Source organism: Salvelinus fontinalis, chromosome 1 (assembly GCF_029448725.1).
Source record: "Salvelinus fontinalis isolate EN_2023a chromosome 1, ASM2944872v1, whole genome shotgun sequence".
Taxonomy (NCBI): domain Eukaryota; kingdom Metazoa; phylum Chordata; class Actinopteri; order Salmoniformes; family Salmonidae; genus Salvelinus; species Salvelinus fontinalis.
Genome location: NC_074665.1, coordinates 26,732,127 through 26,754,546, shown reverse-complemented (window position 1 = coordinate 26,754,546; position 22,420 = coordinate 26,732,127). Strand labels below are relative to the sequence as shown.

The 22,420-nt window shown below is 42.9% G+C and overlaps 1 protein-coding gene across 2 annotated transcripts in view; it reads left to right on the top strand.

Moving 5' to 3' along the window:
* eno4 (enolase 4) overlaps window positions 1-11,353 on the top strand; it is a 42,566-nt gene extending 31,213 nt beyond the window's left edge. Inside the window, exons 11-13 of one of the 2 annotated variants that reach the window (XM_055917999.1) lie at window positions 7,165-7,226; window positions 9,365-9,482; window positions 10,045-11,353. In XM_055917999.1, the coding sequence (XP_055773974.1) occupies window positions 7,165-7,226; window positions 9,365-9,482; window positions 10,045-10,109 (245 nt within the window). In that variant the 3' untranslated portion in view covers window positions 10,110-11,353. Of the gene's footprint in view, window positions 1-7,164; window positions 7,227-9,364; window positions 9,483-10,044 lie in introns of those variants that run through there. The other variant, XR_008758972.1, reaches the window with a different exon arrangement.
* The last annotated feature ends 11,067 nt before the right edge of the window (window positions 11,354-22,420 follow it).

The following is a 22,420-nucleotide window of genomic DNA, read 5'->3' as shown; positions in this document are numbered from 1 at the left end:
TCCGGGAGAGCCAGCTGTCTGTCAAATGATGCAACCCCATGATATTTTTATACCGTAATAGGTCATGGGACCAAAGATTATGTTCAATCGATTTACCTTTGTTCTAATCTCTCGTGGACAGATGTGCGTAACATAAATGCTATTAGCATTTGTCAAGAGATTGGGATGCGACGACTAATTGGGATGAATCGCAAATCAGTCCCTTCCCATTCGCCTCGCCTGTCGACCCTCCATTTCCTTGTTCACGCGCGCCTCTGCCGTATGCACAAGTTTCTCAAAGCTGAGGGAGTGAACATTATGAGGTTGTAGGGGTTAATTAGACCATCTGATAGCCACTTCGACTGAGCCAGCTGGCTCCAGAGCCAAATACTATCCCAACATGCACTGTGATATGTTTGGAGTTTTGCGCAATTTAATCTAATTAATGAGCCACGTGCATTTTGTTTGTGTTTGATTTAGAGGCTTGATACATGTAACAAAATAAATCCATCCCAAGTAAAACATTTCACTGTAACAGATTTATATATTGTAAAACGACAGGGGGAATTTGTTAATTTGAATTTCATGCAAATGTTATTATTTAAATGTGGAACATGAATTGCATCATTCAAATCACGAGTGCGTTCCGAAGTTGGTAAGGGCCCAAAATCTGTACATGTTAGAGACACTCCAGGAATTTATACGCAACAAATTTGTAACATATTGTACGAATTGGATTCGTAACATATACGAATAAAAACTAGAAATAATCATTGTCATTTTTGCAGGATGTAACATAGCATACGAAATTGATGACGTAGTACACAATTTTAATGACGTAGTACATACAACGTGGGGACCGCTTTTGGCTCGTGAACACTACTTTCAAAACGACAAATGTGGCGTTTTGTATCGGGGCAATGATAATGTTGAGTTTTGTCATGATACAAATAAATGGCTATTTTGTTAAGTGAGGCTTATTGGATCTAATAGAAGTTTCATAATGCTTAAGATGTTACGAGTGTACTGATATAAGTGTGATGTACGTGACGTCCCGGCAACTCTGAGAAAAAACACTATCGTAGTTGGTCCTGTTGAAATTCGAGACGGTCTATGCAAATTCATGAGGCTAGCATAGAATACAGGGAGTTGACATCAACACCTCTCATCAAATATTCAAAAAAATATACCAATAATACTCTGTGGTCAACGAATCCCATTGTTAGGGTGGAGACACAAGCATCTCGTCATTTGGCGTGTTCCTTTGCCCAGGCGTTGCGGACACACGCCAGATCTTGCAACATCTGGATTAGGGTTGAATATTTTCCCGGTATTTTACAAATGTTCCATCCTGAAAAGAAATCGCCTTTCTCAGGGGTAACCTTGTATTTCCCTCCAAAACCGGAAGTGTCATTCACAAGCATATTAAGCATATAAATAGGCCTTTGTCTGGATTTGATTAGAGCTTTAAATGAAGATTCAAGCCTGATGCTACCTGAGCCTGATGAGCCATACATTAAATACATTTATGAGCCCTACATTAAAGACATTTTATGAGCACAAGCCCAAAAAATCCCAAATGATTGTATCGTTATCCAATACATGTACAGTGCATTCGGAAAGTATTCAGACAACTTCCCTTTTTCCAAATTTTGTTAGGTTACAGCCTTATTCTGAAATGGATTAAATAAAAACAAATGTATCATCAATCTACACACAATACCCCATAATGACAAAGCAAAAACATTTTTGTAGAAATGCGTGCAAATCTATTCAAAATAAAAACTGAAATTCCTTATTTACATAAGTAGTCAGACCCTTTGCTATGAGACTCAAAATTGAGCTCGGGTGCATCTTGTTTCCATTCAACATCCTTGAGATGTTTCTACAACTTGATTGGAGTCCACCTGTGGTAAATTCAATTGATTGGACATGATTTGGAAAGGCACCGGTCTATATAAGGTCCCACAGTTGACAGTGCATATCAGAGCAAAAACCAAGCCATGAGGTAAAAGGAATTGTCCGTAGAGCTCCGAGACAGGATTGTGTCGAGGCACGATCTGGGGAAGGATACCAAAAAATGTCTGCAGCATTGAAGGTCCCCAAGAACACAGTGGCCTCCATCATTCTTAAAGGAAGACATTTGGAACCACCAAGACTCTTCCTAGAGCTGGACGTCCAGGCAAACTGAGCAATCAGGGGAGAAGGGCCTTGGTCAGGGAGGTAACCAAGAACCCGATGGTCACTCTGACAGAGCTCCAGAGTTCCTCTGTGGAGATGGGAGAACCTTCCAGAAGGACAACCATCTCTGCAGCACTCCACCAATCAGGCCTTTATGGTAGAGTGGCCAGAAGTAAGCCACTCCTCAGTAAAAGGCACATGACAGCTCGCTAGGAGTTTGCCAGAAGGCACCTAAAGGACTCTCAGAACATGTGAAACAAGATTCTCTGGTCTGATGAAACCAAGATTGAACTCTTTGGTCTGATAGCCAAGTGTCACACTCATCACCTGGCCATACCATCCCTATGGTGAAGTATGGTGGTGGCAGGATCATGCTGTGGGGATATTTTTCAGCGACAGGAACTGGAAGACTAGTCAGGATTGAGGGAAAGATGAGCGGAGCAAAGTACAGAGATCCTTGATGAAAACCTACTCCAAAGCGCTTAGGTACCTCAGACTGGTGTGAAGGTTAATCTTCCAACAGGACAACGACTCTAAGCACACAGCCAAGACAATGCAGGAGTGGTTTCGGGACAAGTCTCTAAATATCCTTGAGTGGCCCAGCCAGAGCCCGGACTTGAACCCGAACTAACATCTCTGTCAAGGGGTCTGAATACTTTCCGAATGCACCGTATATATCTGATATATATGTATACATATACACTGCTCAAAAAAATAAAGGGAACACTTAAACAACACAATGTAACTCCAAGTCAATCACACTTCTGTGAAATCAAACTGTCCACTTAGGAAGCAACACTGATTGACAATAAATTTCACATGCTGTTGTGCAAATGGAATAGACAAAAGGTGGAAATTATAGGCAATTAGCAAGACACCCCCAAAAAAGGAGTGATTCTGCAGGTGGTGACCACAGACCACTTCTCAGTTCCTATGCTTCCTGGCTGATGTTTTGGTCACTTTTGAATGCTGGCGGTGCTCTCACTCTAGTGGTAGCATGAGACGGAGTCTACAACCCACACAAGTGGTTCAGGTAGGTGCAGTTCATCCAGGATGGCACATCAATGCGAGCTGTGGCAAAAAGGTTTGCTGTGTCTGTCAGCGTAGTGTCCAGAGCATGGAGGCGCTACCAGGAGACAGGCCAGTACATCAGGAGACGTGGAGGAGGCCGTAGGAGGGCAACAACCCAGCAGCAGGACCGCTACCTCCGCCTTTGTGCAAGGAGGTGCACTGCCAGCGCCCTGCAAAATGACCTCCAGCAGGCCACAAATGTGCATGTGTCTGCTCAAACGGTCAGAAACAGACTCCATGAGGGTGGTATGAGGGCCCGACGTCCACAGGTGGGGGTTGTGCTTACAGCCCAACACCGTGCAGGACGTTTGGCATTTGCCAGAGAACACCAAGATTGGTAAATTCGCCACTGGCGCCCTGTGCTCTTCACAGATGAACGCTGTGTAGGTTCCCGTGTAGCTCAGTTGGTAGAGCATGGTGCTTGCAATGCCAGGGTTGTGGGTTCGATTCCCACGGGGGGCCAGTACAAAAAAAGTTTGAATATATGTACTTGTAAGTCGCTCTGGATAAGAGCGTCTGCTAAATGACTTAAATGTAATGTAAATGTTCACACTGAGCACATGAGCACATGTGACAGACGTGACAGAGTCTGGAGACGCCGTGGAGAACGTTCTGCTGCCTGCAACATCCTCCAGCATGACCGGTTTGGCGATGGGTCAGTCATGGGGTGGCATTTCTTTGTGGGGCCGCACAGCCCTCCATGTGCTCGCCAGAGGTAGCCTGACTGCCAATTGGTACCGAGATGAGATCCTCAGACCCCTTGTGAGACCATATGCTGACACCTGCACATTTGTGGCCTGCTGGAGGTCATTTTGCAGGGCTCTGGGAGTGCACCTCCTTGCACAAAGGCGGAGGTAGCGTTCCTGCTGCTGGGTTGTTGCCCTCCTACGGCCTCCTCCACGTCTCCTGATGTACTGGCCTGTCTCCTGGTAGCGCCTCCATGCTCTGGACACTACGCTGACAGACACAGCAAACCTTTTTGCCACAGCTCGCATTGATGTGCCATCCTGGATGAACTGCACCTACCTGAACCACTTGTGTGGGTTGTAGACTCCGTCTCATGCTACCACTAGAGTGAGAGCACCGCCAGCATTCAAAAGTGACCAAAACATCAGCCAGGAAGCATAGGAACTGAGAAGTGGTCTGTGGTCACCACCTGCAGAATCACTCCTTTTTTGGGGGTGTCTTGCTAATTGCCTTTAATTTCCACCTTTTGTCTATTCCATTTGCACAACAGCATGTGAAATTTATTGTCAATCAGTGTTGCTTCCTAAGTGGACAGTTTGATTTCACAGAAGTGTGATTGACTTGGAGTTACATTGTGTTGTTTAAGTGTTCCCTTTATTTTTTTGAGCAGTATATATAGTACCAGTTTGGATACACCCACTCATTCCAGGGTTCTTCTTTATTTTTACTATTTTCTACATTTTAGAATAATAGCGAAGACATCAAAACTATGAAATAACACAAATGGAATCATGTAGAACCAACAAAGTGTTAAACAAATCAAAATGTATTTTATATTGGAGATTTTTCAAAGTAGCCACCCTTTGCCTTGATGACAGCTTTGCACACTTGGCATTCTCTCAACCAGCTTCACCTGGAATGCTTTCCCAACAGTTTTGAAGGAGTTCCCACATCTGCTGAGCACTTTTTGGCTGCTTTTCCTTCACTCTGCGGTCAAACTCATCCCAAACCATCTCACCTGGGTTGAGGTCAGGGGATAGTGGAGGCCAGGTCATCTGATGCAGCATTCCATCACTCTTCTTCTTGGTCAAATAGCCCTTACACAGCCTGGAGGTGTGTTGGGTCATTGTCTTGTTGAAAAACAAATGAGCACAAACCAGATGGGATGGCGTATCGCTGCAGAATGCTGTAGTAGCCATGCTGGTTAAGTGTCCCTTGAATTCTAAATAAATCACAGTGTCACCAGAAAAGCACCATCACACCTCCTCCATGCTTCACGGTGGGAACCACACATGCGGAGATCATCCGTTTACCTACTCTGCTTCTCACAAAGACACGGCCTTTGGAACCAAAAATCTAACATTTGGACTCATCAGACCAAAGGACAGATTTCCACCAGTCTAATGTCCATTGCTCGTGTGTCTTGGCCCATGACAGTCTCTTCTTCTTATTGGTGTCCTTTAGTAGTGGTTTCTTTGCAGCAATTCGACCATGAAGGCCTGATTCACGCAGTCTCCTCTGAACAGTTGATGTTGAGATGTGTCTGCTACTTGAACTTTGTGAAGAATTTATTTGGGTTGCAATTTCTGAGGCAGTTAAGCCAAATGAACTTATCCTCTTGAAATATTCTGGATTTACTGACCTTCATGTCGTAAACTAATGATGGACTGTTGTTTTTCTTTGCATTTTTGAGCTGTTCTTGCCAGAATATGGACTTGGTATTTTACCAAATAGGGCTATATTCTGTATACCACCCCTACCTTGTCACAACACAACTGATTGGCTAAAAGACATTAAGAAAGAAAGAAATTCCACAAATGAACTTTCAACAAGGTACACCTGTTAATGGAAGCTGATTGAGAGAATGCCAAGAGTGTGCAAAGTTGTCATCAAGGCAAAGGGTGGCTACTTTGAAGAATCTCAAATATAAAATATATTTTGACTTGTATAACACTTTTTTGGTTACTACATGATTCCATGTGTGTTATTTCATAGTTTTGATGTCTTCACTATTATTCTACATGTAGAAAATAGTACAAAATATAGAAAAACCCTGGAGTGAGTAGGTGTGTCCAAACTTTTGACTGGTACTGTGTGTGTGTGTGTGTGTATATATGTATTTATTGTATTTAATATAAATATATATATATATATATATATAATATTTATATATATTATATTTATATATATATATTATATTAATATATTGAACAGGATTGTCTATTACTGATGGATAGAGAAATGCTTCAAGAGTGCTCGCACGTGCACTACTTTAAAGCAACGATATTCAAGTGATGGGCTGCTTAAAAAAATATATCTTTAAAATGTAACAAATAATGTGACCCCCAAAAGCCAGATGGAGATGTGTAAATTAGAGGCGCATTCGGTCCCTATATTACTGTAGTATAGGCTATGCTGCAGAAAACGTAGGCCCACCTGTCACAAGAAAAAAAGTTACCATGATGAGATGATAGGTCGACGTGCATTGTCAACTGCGGACCATACTGAGATGGACTGTCTGTCCCCACCCTGAGCATTGATGATTGATCATGCAGAGAGATCATGCAGCGATTGAGACATTGCATATAATTAAACAGTTCCATTTCACGTCATGCTGTTCATATAAATAATTTATTATAATTTACCGGTTTCTTTAAGTGATTTATCCCGGGAAAAGGGAGTGGTTTGGGCGGTAATTCTTGGTAAATCTCCGTAACCCTAGTCTGGATAGGTATTTTTAAGTATCAGCTAACCACATCATATGTTATAGCAATCTGGTGCCCAACGGTACAGTCGAATGACGTGGCATGCAACCATTGGTTGATGCATGCAATGTCTGAGCAGAGGAACGCAACCTTTATATGCAGTATCTCTGGTAGGGCCGAGGGGCTTGTTTGGGATTCACCGCGATAGTTTCCACTTAGAGGGGTTGAGGCTTCGTTAGTCTCGTTAGTCTATTTTCTAACATGTCTCCCCTCAGGATTTAACCGAGCGTCTGACACAATTTCGCAAGATTTTAGTTCTGGGTTTCGGAGATTTGCCTTTGTTCTTACGATCTCACTCAAATGAAATGTTTTTCTATATGAAACCAAGGTTTGTTAGTTTGTCAATGTTTATTTTGGGGAATGCAGTGTATTTCAAGAGGGAACGAACCCCTGTATTGACAGATAGTGTAAAGAGTTGATTAATTGACCTGGTCATGTACAGTAAATGACTTGAGTGTGTGTGTCACCTTTTGTATGTCAGGTACAGTGATAATTGGAACGACGTGCGGTGAGCCCTGCAGTGACGACGCCCTCTCAGATGTGGTGAGGTTTAGTCATCTACTCCCTGGCTTTGTGTGTCTCTTTACATCTATATGTTTACATGTCTATCTCTCTCTGTGTCTTTATCTATCAATCTGTTTGACTGAAAATCTTTTGTAAGTCTGACAAGGGTCGTTCCACCAATTAGGTGCCTTTTTATCCCTTTACACTCGTGGGAATTGGCATATATGGATAGGGCTCAATTGAAATGTTTCTTACAGAAGAAATATGCTAATAATATGCGTAAGCATGGTAGCAATTGAAAGGGAACCGTTTTAGAACAAAGTTAAGGACACAACATTTCACCTGGGACACAAAACTGAATCCAAACATGACACTGTTGATTTTATGTGCATTTTACATTTACTGTACTTTTCACCGCTTTAGCTAATAAGCAAATCTGAAAATACACTGGATACATTCAGTAGCATGATCAGAATATTCCTGGAAAATGTGGGTTAGGTGCGACATAAGACCAAAAAAGGTACAAGGGTTTGAGTGAGAGGACTAACTGGTGTCTCCAAGTGGCCACACACACCTCTCCAAAGTGTGCACAGTTCCTAAATCATTTCAATGCACTTTTATGACTTAAAGAAGTCTTCAACTATAAGGTGCTTTTGAGCTCTTCTAGCTGTGCCGTTGAGGAACTAGAGGAAGCACACTTGTAGTTGTTTTGTTTGGAACACAACCCTGCTTCCCCGCCATCACACAAATACTGTTACCACACAATTACCAAAAACGGCCCATTATAAATCGCAATCTGGGTCAGGTAGGCATAATTTGCAAGCTTTTTCTATTGCCTACATTATAAAATAGGATCATATGGGGCAATTTAAAAAACTGATTGTTATTTTTGTGTGTTTAGAAAGGAGTCATGAGTGCATTGAGGTTATGACACCATGTCATCTTGTAACTGTACATGAAACAGTGATCATAAATGTTGACACTGTAAATGACATGAGTTGTATGATATGGAAATGTGAAGTGCACATTTGGACTCACGGGTGTTTGGCTTGCTCGTATGACATCAAAGGGGCGTTTATTATAATCCTCAACGTCTCGTCTTTCAAAATACATAGAGTCCTCTTAATTTACAGCAGTTCCCTGACTCGGACTACAAAACATGTGCAAAAGTTGACCAATTAGTCGGAGGGATTGAGGCAACATCTTGTTCAGAACGGCTGTCAGTCAAAACCCAAGAATGCTGTGAATGAAGTGTAGAGCCTGAGCTCTGACGTCATGTGTAGCATGTTACTGTACAGCCACTGCGTTCCAATTTAGGAGCTTACCAGTGCCCAAATCTTCCATTTTCAACCTGTACGGGTGTAAAGGGCTACGTAGTGGAATTTTATTATACCACATTTTTTACTTTCTGTCATAAAAAGCACATGTTCAACTTCTTGAAAAACACATTTTTCCATCACAAGTGGTTAAATAAAAAACGAACTATAGTAAGTGCCTAATAAGTATAACGGGGTTGACCATAACCGGGTTGACAACTTTATCTTAAATCAGCCATAAATCCCCTTGTAACATGGCGAATGGAAGCTTGTTGTGTGCAACTGGCAGGAACAATTGAATCCAAGTTTCACAAAAAAGTTGTTGAAACATTTTTATCCCATCCAAATAACTTTAGAATGATGGTGAAAACTTGGAGAAGTGTTTGGGTTAATTGGGTTAATCTTCCTAGAAGTCACAGAGATGTCAATATTTGGGCTCTTTAGTAAGTCTAATTATATAAAAAAAATCTGATTTATTGAATATTCAATGGTCTATATTAAAGGGCATTTCATTTTATATAACAGGATTTTTAAATTAAATATTTGCACACAATTTCTTAAAATATCCAAGGGACGCAAAATGCACTCATTTTGTAGAACGACCCACAATCAATTGCAGTAACTCAGGAATTATGTATGTATTCTGTTCTGCACGAGTTTGACAATACAAGTGTGTGTATTTACAAGGCCAAATAACCTCTGTTGAAGAGATATCATAAACCGTTTGCCTGTCATTGTGTACTCACACTACAACAAAGCTAACTGACGGCGTCTTGTCCTTCCCTTGCTGATGAGCAGTTGCATGTTGGCGCTCTAATGCCTGTAAACTGTTGTTATTGTGCGTTTCGCTCTCTCCCTCAGGTCGTAGGCCTGGGAGTTGGGTATGTCAAACTGGGAGGTCTGAGTCGTGGAGAGCGGCTGACTAAATACAACCGTCTGATTTCTATAGAGGAAGAATTGGCCCAGCAGGGAATACTGGGTATGGCTTTTTCTTCTCTTGTCTTTTCAGCCGGTAGAAAGAGGAGGCTAGACAAAGCTATGGGGAGGAGAGGCAGTAATGGGTTGGCTGGTGAGAACACATCTCTCCCTGCCCGTGAAAGGAAACTGTGTGTCAGGAATCATGAAGGGGGGGGGGGGGGGGAAAGGAGCTGGCAAAAAAAAATCTACCTTGGTTCTGTTAATTGGCCACATAATTACGCCCCCCCCCCATAAAGGGACAGGGACATTGGACAATTGCTGAAAAGCAAGTTCATCTTTGTATAAAATAAAGAATTAACTTGTGCACCAATTGCATATACAGGACTCTTGTATACTGTTTGGTTCTGGCTCTGTGGAATATATATTTTTAGTACTGTCAAAGCAGTAGAAAACATCACAGACCTAGAATAGTGGGGCCTGGAGCAAGGAGGGGCATGTTCAATGTACACAGACCTCTACAGAACTCGTTCAATAGACTGTCATATAGGGGATAGTTTCTCTCTGGCCTTTTTAAAGTCTTTGTTGTCCATTCAACTTATTCCACTTTTTTTTCCTGTCTGCAGATTCAAGAAAACAACACACATCCCCTCTCTTTGTTGGAGAAACGGAGGAGCAGTCATCTACATAATATTCTCGGGAACAAGGATTAAACAAAAACCATGTTTTTATTCCAAATTACATTTTCTATTTATGTTCACATCAATATAATGTAATTACAGGACTTAAAATGAATAGCTCATACAATCTATTTAAATGATACACCATTACATTTTTGAATGGATTTTCAGCCTTCACTTAGTGCAAATAGGTTTCACTCTAACCAAATGAAGTCTTGGTCTGTATTTTTTTACTGTCTTTTACTGTATTTTAGCAACAAAACTGAATTGATCAAAATTTGTTTGCATTGCAAACTCTGAAATAAACTGAAAATTATATTTTAACATATATTTTCAAATTCCAAAGAATATACATATATTTTTTAAATACATCTAATTCAATGTAAGGCACTGTGCTGTGGTCACCATATAATAACCATAGTTCTTGGTGTGGTTTATTAATATTTTTCCATTATTGGTATAATACAGTGTGGACAACAGACGGGCTTTGTATTCTGAGGTCTTCTTTCCTTCAGCAGAGAGCTGACTGCAGCATTGACAGATGCAGGTCTGTTGTATGAAGATAAATAGATAGAAAGGCACATACAAACAAAAATATAAACACAACAAGTGTTTGTCACAAGTTTCATGAACTGAAATAAAATACCCCAGACATTTTCCATACGCACAAAAAACTTTTTTCTCTTAGATTTTGTGTACACATTTTTTTACATCCCTGTTAGTGATCATTTCTCATTTGCCAAGATAATCCATCCACCTGACAGGTGTGGCATATCAAGAAGCTGACTAAACAGCATGATCATTACACAGGTGGACATTGTGGTGGGGACAGTAAAAGGCCACTCTAAAATGTGCAGTTTTGTCACGTAACACTATTCCACAGATGTCTCAAGTTTTGGGGCAGAGAGCAATTGGCATGCTGACTGCAAGAATGTCCACCAGAGCTGTTGCCAAAAAATGTAATGTTAATTTCTCTACCATAAGCCATCTCCAATGTCAATTTAGAGAATTAGGCAGTATGGGGTGGGGTTATGGTATGGACAGGCATAAGCTACGGACAACGAACACAATTGCATTTTATCGATGCCAATTTGAATGCACATTTTTTTAAAGGTTTATGTGACCAACAGATGCATATCATATATCTGTATTCCCAGTCATGTGAAATCCATAGATTAGGGCCTAATGCATTTATTTAAATTGACTGGTTTCCTCATATGAACTGTAACTCAGTAAAGTCTTTGAAATTGTTAAATGTATAGTTTTTGCTCAGTATAGATGAGACACTGAGCAAGACCATGGATTTCAACACTTTTAACGGCCCAGTGTTTTATATATTGTACAACAGCTGATGAAACGAATACTGTAAACGTGTGATCAGTGTTAATTCCTGATAGTTGCTGATTGAAAATACAATCTCCACAGGACTTTCCAATCAGCAGGTTTGGGTAGGTGGGATTTTTGGCTTTCCATAGTGACAACACCATGCGGTGAATTGGTTAATAGATCAATAAAGAGAGTTCCAAACAGCTAATTTTCAGTTTCCCCTCCCCACTCAGTCCACTCCCAAACAGTCCTAGCTAAATTCTTGCTTGAGAAATATTTTTTTTGCTAAAAAGATACTTTTGCACATTTGAATGGAGATCTATTACAATAAGGTTACCCAATTGTTACCGAGAAATGATTTAATATTGAGATTTAAATGAGCTGCTTTGGGCATTTAAGCGTAAAGCAGGTGGACCCCGAGTAGGAGTACTGGAATAGTTTGATACTGACAGAAAAATATTTTATATTAGTTGCACTCACTATTACTCAATGTCTTTATGTAACATGTTAGTGCTGATATAAGTTATTATAGAGGAAACATGTTTTTAAGCAATGTTGAGAGGATGTCGGATGAGACTGAAAGAGCCGACGCAAAGGAATGCTAAACTTCCTCAAGAATACAGCAACTCGATGCGGACTACCAAGTAAAGACAACACACTGAGAAAAGGCCCCTTCATAATTTGTCATATTCTCATCTGACCCCACAATACAGTTTCTAGAGGAAATTAAGACCTTTTTAAAGACAAAACCACTGGTCTAAACAGTTGTGGCATCCCCTGCGCCAGTGTAACAGAGGGGGAAGTTGTTCCAGTGGGAAGTAGAGAGTTCAAAGCTGCTTTTGTGCACCAATAGACAGGGAGAACCAGCACACAACTGTGTTGGAGCACTTATGGCCTGCATCAATGAGCCTGTCAAAGGGGTTTTCCTTCATTCATGCCTCTTTTCAACTCGAAAGATAACGTTGATTTAGCGACATGATCCATTAATTACTGTATTTCACCTATCAATTTACTTGATTTATGATTTAGGGATATTTTTTCCATAATTCAATTAATAATTTTATTTAACTTAGCTTACGTAGGCCTATCGTAATAGCTGCACAAAGCACAATTACTCCTATTATCAAGCATACCTGTGTAATTGCAACATTTTAGCGTGAGTAAAATTTAATTTAATTGAAATATCAAATTACAAAAAAATCGATTTAAGTATCATAATAGACTGGATTTCACTTGGTCTCAAAGTGCTTGGCTCAGCATTGCTTCGTCTACTATGGTATGTATGTATGTAGTAGAAATTGTTGCTAAACATTTGAGAATATTCTGTGTGTTCATACAGCCATCTACTGAACCTCCAAACAAACCAAGGAAGGAGAGAAAGAAAGAGATGGTGAGCACACGGGATATTTACAGACATCCTCTAATCAATGAGTGTGGTTAGCCAGACAAAGCAGTCCTGCACATTGGCCCTGAGCAGCCATGGTTCCCTACCAGGCAATTACTCTGTTTGGAAAATAAATGAAATGACAGACAAAATAGGCTAAATTAAGTGTTTCCTAAACACACTAAAAAGGGGATTCCTAAATGCCAATCCCACTGGGGGGAAAAACAACAAAACGTTGCATTGTATTGGCTGATGGCAACAGAAATTGAGAGCGGTAAAGATGGCTCCCACCAAAATAGAAAAAAGGGACACAGCATGGCTCCGGTTAATTACATGGCCGGCCTGATCGGCAGAATATTTACTGCTTGTTAGTCAATGTCAGACTGCAGATGGCTGAAAAGGAAGCAGGGAAAGGTATTGACCAGGTCATCAACTCTGTTTCAACACTGAACTGTTGAACTGTCCACGGGCTGAAAACAACAGCTCCAAGGAGAGCAAGTATCAGCTGGCCATAGTCGGTGATACTGTCGGTGACTTCTACAATGAACACAAATATAAAAACGCAACAATTTCAAAGATTTTACTGAGTTAAAGTTCATATAAGGAAATCAGTCAATTGATTAGGACCTAATCTATGGATTTCATATGACTGGTGTGGCAGACCAGGGGGTTTAATCTAGATGTTTACACAGATCAGACAAGGACACAAGTGTGATACCTCAGTTTCAAGGATGTTTATTTAAAACAATAAAGAAAAAGAAAAGAAACCTGTCTCCTCCAGGAGACCTCTTCTGGGTTAACGCCTTCTGGGCTCTGGGTAATGCTGTCTCCCCTGGGGTAGAACACCTAGCCCCTTGGTTCTAGCAGAGTGTGAGGACGTCTATCTGGTAGAAACTGTCGTGGCAATTTCCTGTATTACCAAATGAGGAGAGTTACAAACCACACACCAGTCAGAGTTATACTTAAATTTCATCTTTAATAATATGTGAGCTTTAAAAACGCCCTTTGACTCAGATCAATTCAGTGTCTATAATGAATTCTGAGAGTGCCTATAAAAGAATACTAAGATCTTTTATAGCCAAGATACACCCCTCTCAACTTACATGACAAACCACAGATCTTAGAAAAACTTCACAAATGGCCTTTTACTTGAGAAAGGAGTATCCCATAGCCAGATAGCATTAGCTGTACATTATTGTTCAGTTTGGTCTCTAAGACGAGGTTCTAATCTCGTTCCTGGTACTTCATAGTACCAAAACATTACCTCATCCAAGGCATAACTCAATTGTCAACTCTATTTTCTCCCATCTCAAGTAAACCCCCTCTTCTCCCCACTCCTGGACAAGCTCACTAAGGGGAGTGACTTGCGCACAGACATTGTGGAGCCAAGAGATAATTGGTTCCCCCTTAATCACGCCATCCCTTCACATGGTTTAACAGATACATTCACATATGAAGACAATGTTCCATTCTGACCTCTCCCTTTCTGATATTCTGCATATTACCAGACATGTAAAAGACAAGCCTGACCTCTCCCCTCTCTGGGCCCCAAGTGACTTTTCCCTAGCTGAGAAGGGAAAAGTGCAACTGCCAACAGTATAGTCCAAAAGGAGACATTCTAATGACAAGTATCTCACATAAGCATATTATGTAAATAAAACATCTTATTTATCTATGTTACACAACTAATTCTGATTCATCCTCCACACAACCTCTCGCTACCTCCAACCCTCCCGTATGTTGCACTCCTGGCACCTTTATGGGCCCCGTATGGCTGGTGAGCATTCAGCCCCTTGATTACTCACCAGTCTCAATCAGCCTCGGTTAGTCCTGGCCGGAGGAGCATGGTCTGTGACCAGGGTGAGTGGGTGCCCAATAGGTAATACTTAAGAGTATCTAGCGCCCACTTCACCACCAGACACTCTCTTGACAATCAAGTACTTCTTTGCTCAGGTATCAACTTCCGGCTTCCGTACATGATGGGGTGTTCCTCCCCATTGTGTACCTGGGACAGGATGGCCCCTAGTCCCGTGTCGCAGGCATCCGTCTGCACCAGCATCAGTACCTGGAAATTGTGTGTCACGAGAATCGGGTGGGGGCACAAGGCTTCCTTCAGGCGCCGGAACACCGCTTCGGCCTCATCCGACCACTTCACTGTTTTTTGAAGGACTTGCCATTTCTTGGTGCGGGGAACGGACCAGTCACAAACCACCTGGACCTTCCTCTCCAGGGGCTTGACGTTCCCCCATCTGATCAAATACCCTAGGTACTCCACATCCTCGAACCCCAGCTTGCATTTCTTGGCATTCGCTGTCAACACGGCTTGCCTGAGTGCGTCCAGTTCCACCTGGACGCACTTAAACTAGCACCTTGTCACCCATATGGAACTCTCAGGGCTGTGTACCCCAATTGTAGACCGTGGCTTGGGTGCGCTGGGCCTTCTCCATATGTTCCCTTACTACTAGCCATATGGTTGTTATCCGCTCCCTCGTTGTCTCTGTGTTCCACCACGCTGCATAAAGGGGGTCGGCTGGGCTTCCCACACCTCCTTGGTGTGATCCAGAAGACTGTGTAGTCTCCTCCCGTAGAGGAGTTTAAAAGGGGAAAAACCGTGGAGTCCTGTGCACTTCTCGGATCGAGAACATTAGGTGGGGTAGTAGCCGGTCCCAGTTCTTCCCGTCCCGCACTATGACCTTCCTGTGGGTCCAACAGGAGGTCATATAGTTTACTGCGTGGCCCGGCTCATCTCCGGGGCCCGCTGATGGCTTTGACTCCTCTCAACCCGGACAATGCCATGCAATGTGTCCCCAGGCACCACACTCAACACCTCCTTTGGTCTCCATTTACCTGGGGTCGGCGGCGGCGGGTCAACTCTCCCCAGGCTGTCTCTCCGCGGGTCTGCAGTCCTTTAGCCTGGCTGACTGTCGGATTGGGGAGTACGTGGTGGGGTCGTCCTTCCGTCCCCTTCGACAGCTTTCAGACTCGGCCTGTGTCCTCTTCAGCAGGGACTTGGTATAATGGGGCGTCTCCACGGCTCCCAAGAGGTCATCCAAGGTCTGGGGCACGCGTAGGCTCGCCGCCCTCTTCATGTCGGGAAGAAGTGATCCATGACCACATTGTCAATATCAGAGAGGGTGGCTACGTCGGTTAGGAGCCATGCTCTGGTGATGCGCAGTAGGTCGCTCATCTGGGCTCGGGGGGACGCATCGGCCACAAACCTCCAGTCGTGGACCAGTTGGGCATGAAGAGCCAGGCTGTAACCGTAGCGGCTGAGTACCTCCCTCTTGAGACAGTCGTAGTTAGCTGCCTGTTCAGTGTTGAGGTCACAATGCACCTTTTGGGCGTCTCCGGACAGGAACGCAGCCAGCAGACTCACCCACTTCGCCTTGGGCCATCCTTCCCGGAGTGCTATCTGTTCGAACGTGCAGAGGTAGGTCTCAATGTTGTCATCCTCCTTTAGCTTGATAAAAAAAGAATGTGATGCAATTCGGTCTGTGTTTCTTCTCGCAGCTTTCTGACTTCCTCAAGCAGGCAGACATTCTGCAGACGCTGTTCTTCCAACGTTCATTCCTGAATGTCTGTTGCGCTTGTTGGGCCCGAACAAACTGAGCTATCAACTTGTCCATGATGATACTGCATAAACGTCAACCCTGGTCTGACCACGTTGTCAGATTTCCTTCATTCTCCATCACTTGTGGCAGACCAGGGGGTTTGATCTAGACGTTTACACAGATCACACACGCAAGTGATTACCTCATTGTCACAATCGTCTTCGGGTGAAAGAGAGGACCAAGGCGCAGCGTGATATAACTACATATTGTATTTATTTAAGAAAGACGAAGAACACTAAAACAAACAAAACAAAACAACAAACGTGAAGCTATAATACGACAAGTGCAGAACACAGGCAACTTAAGTAAAGACATAGACAATCACCCACAACCTACTTAATGACTATGGCTGCCTAAATATGGCTCCCAATCAGAGACAACGATAGACAGCTGTCTCTAATTGAGGACCAATCTAGGCAACCATAGACTTACATAAACACCTACAATGAACACAACCCCATGAACTCTACAAACACCCCCTAGACAATACAAACACCCTAGATGAGACAAAAACACACAAACATCCCCCATGTCACACCCTGATCTAACTAAAATAATAAAGAAAACAAAGATAACTAAGGCCAGGGCGTGACACTCATGAAACTGGTTGAGAGAATGCCAAGAGTGTGCAAAGCTGTCATCAAGGCAAAGGGTGGCTACTTTGGAGAATCTCCAAAATAAAATATATTTTATTATGTTTAACACTTTTTTGTTACTATATGATTCCATATGTGTTATTTCATAGTGTTTATGTCTTCACTATTATTCTACAATGTAGAAAATTTTACAAATAAAGAAAAACCCTTGAATGAGTAGTTGTCTCCAAACTTTTGACTAGTACTGTTGTAACGTCCTGACCAGAGTTCTTATGTGTTTTGCTTGTTTAGTGTTGGTCAGGACGTGAGCTGGGTTGGAATTCTATGTTGTGTGTCTAGTTCGTCTGTTTCTGTGTTCAGCCTAATATGGTTCTCAATCAGAGACAGCTGTCAATCGTTGTCCCTGATTGAGAATCATATATAGGTGGCTTGTTTTGTGTTGGGGATTGTGGGTGGTTGTTTCCTGTCTTTGTTTTGTCTGCACCAGCTAGGACTGTGACGTTTTTTTTTTTTTTTTTAGTCATTTTGTATAGTGTCTTGTTTTGTGTTAATTAAATCATGGAAAATTACCACGCTGCACATTGGTCCTCAGATCCTTCTCGCCTCTACTCGTCTGAGGAGAAGACTTAGTCTGCCGTTACAACTGTATATAAATTAATCAAGTGGTTGTACACATATTCTATAGGCATTTTGACAGTTAACACACTTGGAAACAAGGAAATATTTTACACTTTTGATTCAGGATCACAGTGCAAAGATTGTTTGAATCTCAGCCTGTGGCACCATTCTCTGCTATAATATCTATTATTACTAAAGAATTCTCTTTTTCTCTCTCTCTTTCCATCCCTCTACTCTCTCTTTGTCTCGCTTTCCGTCCAGCACGTAGAGCGGCTTGCTCAAGCAAGGTCTGCTGCTCAATGACACTCATCTCATTGGGCGTTATCTGAGTTAAGTCTTAGTTAACCTCCTCTTCCTTCAACATGACAAAAAATGGAGGGCCATAAGAAAACATGTCAGTTTGCACAATTCCGAGTCCTTGGTCCATGCAAAGTCCCCTTTTCCACGGCTCCCTCTCTCTGCAAGACCATTGTTGAGGGGAAGTCTGCAGTTAAATAAAATTAAAAAGTGACTTCCTCTTCCAACAATGTTGTAGCGTCGTCTGTATTTAGGGGCAGTCAGCTGAGGAATGAATTTGCAGAGCCAATCGGTCTTAAGATGAAGTCTGAGCCCCTTGAGGCCTCTGCAAGATAAATCTAACACAGGACACTTTATCCTCATATAGGCTTTTGGGGGTAAGTTGCATGCATGTAAACAATATGGCAGAAAGAAAAGTCACTTACATTGAATTTCCTACACAATCCTGGGAGATTTCACCTTTCTCTCAGCTGTGCTCCAAGTGGAAATTGGGCCTTAGCGGCAAATGAGGCCCAAATCCTCAATTACTGCCCCACACAATGGTTACGGGACGTCACACTAGCTCTCAAATTTCCCCCTCACTTCAAAAATAGTCCAACAAATCTGTGCAGGTGAGGGGAAACAAAAAAGCCCATTCTCATGGTCAACTAAGCATGATGGTCATTGTGGCGTTCTGAGGGCAGGTTGATCCCAATCCAATTGGTCGTTAAGAAACACCTAGCATAACAGCTTAACCTCTAGCTGATGTGCCAAACATCAAATCAAATCACCTTTTATTGGTCACATACACATGGTTAGCAGATGTTATTGTGAGTGTAGCGAAATGCTTATGCATCTAGGTCCGACAGGGCAGCAGTATCTAACAGGTAATATCTAACAATTCCACAACTAAACCTAATACACACAATCTAGTAAAGGAATGGGATGAGAATATATAAGTATAACATATATGGATAAGTAGTGACAGAGCGGCTAAGATGCAATAGATAGTAAAGAATAGATAGTGAAGGATACAGTATATACATATGAGATAAGTAATGCGAGATATGTAAACATTATTAAATTGGAATTATTAAAGTGACTAGAGTTCCATTTATTAGCCTCAAGATAGAAGCTGTTTTTCAATCTCTCTGTCCCAGCTCTGATGCATCTGTACTGACCTCGCCTTCTGGATGGAAGCAGGGTGAATAGGTAGTGACGCGGGTGGTTATTGTCCTTGGTTATCTTTTTTGCCTTCCTGTGATAACGGGTGTTGTAGGTGTCCTGGAGGGCAGGTAGTTTGCCCCCGGTGATGCATTGTGCAAACCGCACCACCCTCTGGAGAGCCCTGCGGTTGTGGGTGGTGCAATTGCCATAGCACGCGGTGATACAGCCCGACAGGATGCTCTCGATTGTGCACCTGTAAAAGTTAGAGAGGGATTTGGTGACAAGCCACATTTTTTTCATCCTCCTGAGGTTGAAGAGGCACTGTTGCGCCTTCACCACACTCTCTGTGTGCGTGGACCATTTCAGTTTGTCGGTGATATATACACCAAGGAACTTTCCACCTTCTCCACTGCTGTCCCGTCGATGTGGATAGTTGGGTGCTACCTTTGCTGTTTCCTGAAGTCCACGATCATCTCTTTTGTTTTGCTGACATTGAGTGAGAGGTTGTTTTCCGGACACCCCACTCCAAGGGCCCTCACCTCCTCCCTGTAGGCTGTCTCGTCGTTGTTGATAATCAAGCTTACCATTGTAGTGTAATCTGCAAACTTAATGATTGAGTTGGAGGCGTGCATGGCCACGCAGTCGTGGGTGAACAGGGAGTACAGGAGGGGGAGGAGAACGCACCCTTGTGGAGCCCCAGTGTTGTTGATCAGCGGAGTGGAGATGTTGTTTTCTACATTCACCACCTGGTGGCGGTCCGTCAGGAAGTCCAGGACCCAGTTGCACAGGGTGGGGTCGAGACCCAGGGTTTCAAGCTTAATGATGAGTTTGGAGGGTACTATGGTGTTGAATGCTGAGCTGTAGTCAATGAACAGCATTCTTACATAGGTATTCCTCTTGTTCAGATGGGATAGGGCAGTGTGCAGTGTGATAGCGATTGCATCGTCTGTGGACCGATTGGTGCGGTAAGGAAATTGGAGTGGGTCTAAGGTGTCAGGTAGGGTGGAGGTGATATGATCCTTGACTAGTCTCTCAATGCACTTCATGATTAGAGATGTGAGTGCTACGGGGCGATAGTCATTTAGTTCAGTTACCTTTGCTTTCCTGGGAACAGGAACAATGGCGGCCATCTTGAAGCATGTGGGGACAGCAGACTGGGATAGGGATTGATTGAATATGTCCGTAAACACACCAGCCAGCTGGTCTGCGCATGCTCTGAGGACACGGCTAGGGATGCCATCTGGGCCGGCAGCCTTGCGAGGGTTAATACGTTTAAATGTTTTATTCATGTCGGCCACGAAGATGGAGAGCCCACAGTCTTTGGTAGCGGGCCGTGTCGGTGGCACTGTATTGTCCTCAATTAATTTGCTGGGAGCAAGACATCGTTGTTCGCAACGGGGCTGGTTTTCTTTTTGTAATCCGTAATTGTCTGTAGACCCTGCCCCATACGTCTCATCTTTGAGCCTTTGAATTGCGACTCCACTCTGTCTCTATACTGACGCTTTGCTTGTTTTATTGCCTTACGGTGGGAATAACTACACTGTTTGCATTCGGTCATGTTTTCCAGTCGCCTTTCCATGATTAAATGCGGTGGTACGTGCTTTCAGTTTTGCTCGAATGCTGCCATCAATACACGGTTTCTGGTTAGGAAAGGTTTTAATAGTCACAGTAGGTACAACATCTCCTATACACTTTCTTATAAACTCGCGTATACGTCAATGTCATTGTCTGAGGCTACCCGGAACATATCCCAGTCCACGTGATCGAAGCAATCTTTAAGCGTGGAATCCGATTGGTCAGACCAGCATTGGATAGACCTAAGGACGGGTGCATCCTGTTTAAGTTTCTGCCTATAGGAGGGGAGCAACAATATGGAGTCATGGTCAGATTTGCCAAAAGGAGGGCAGGGGAGGGCCTTGTATGCATCACGGTAGTTAGAGTAGCAGTGGTTTGAGTGTGTTACTCGCTCGTGTACTGCAATCGATAGGTAGCCTTGTTCTCAGATAAGCTTAGTTAAAACCCCAACTACAATAAATACAGCCTCAGGAATTATGGTTTCCAGTTTGCATAACGTCCAGTGAAGTTCCTTGATGGCCGTCTTGGTATCTGCTTGCGGGGGGATATACACGGCTGTGACGATAACCGAAGGGAGAGTTCTCTTGGGAGATAATACGGTCGGCATTTGATTGTGAGGAATTCTATGTCAGGTGAACAAAGGGACTTGAGTTATTGTATGTTGTCACAATTACACCATGAGTCGTTAATCATGAAACATACACACCCGCCCTTCTTCTTACCAGAGAGATGTTTGTTCACGTCGGCGCAATGCACTGAAAATCCCGTTCGCTGAACGGACTCTGACAGTATGTCCCCAGCTAGCCATGTCTCAGTGAAACAGAGTATGTTACAATCCTGGATATCTCTTTTGAAAGCAACGCTTCCCCTAATTTCATCGACTTTGTTAACTAGGGACTGGACATTAGCGAGTAATATACTCTGAAGCGGTGGGTGGTGTGCGCGCAGCCGAAGCCTCACTAGAGGACCGCTTCGGCACCGTCTCCTCCGATGGCGTTGCTTTGGGTCGGCCTCTGGAATCAGTTCAAATGCCCTGGGAGGTGCAGACAAAGGATCCGCTTTGAGAAAGTCGTATTCCTGGTCGTAGTTCTGGTTGTGCTGGTAAGTTGACGTCTCTCTGATATCCAATAGTTCTTCCCAGCTGTATGTAATAACACTTAAGGTTTTCTGGGCTGACAATGTAAGAAATAATACATAAAAAAAACAAAATACTGCACAGTTTCCCAAGGACTTGAAGCGAAGCTGCCATCTCTATCGGTGCCATCTTGAGTTCTCACATTTGACTCAATTCTAAAGCTCCAGCACTGCCAGCTGCGACGCTGAATTACATGCTTGAAATTCTTTCGTTTGAAATGGCCAATAGTGACCAATTGATTCTGCATAAAAAATATTTACAATAACAACTTCATATAACACCTGCACAGCCTGATACAAGAGGTCCCATTGGCCAAAAAAATCCTGGTCCATGAAGGTCTGGGGAAGTAACGAGCGAGGGGAGTAGTGGAAACAAAATCTGCCACAGTGCCCTGTAATTGCTCACTGGGAGGCTACAAGGTTAATACTGGTCTAGACAGACCAATTTAAAAGACATACTTGCTCTGGCAAATGCTCAAGGCTACAAAAGCTGGCTGGCGGATCCTCTCAGTGCAAACAAAGACTGTCAATAATTTGGGCTTCACCTTCACCATTAAGGAAATTTGAACAAAGTCTCAGGTTGTGGGAACAAAGTATTTCATTTCACTTAAATCAATTGCACCATGGTAATCCTT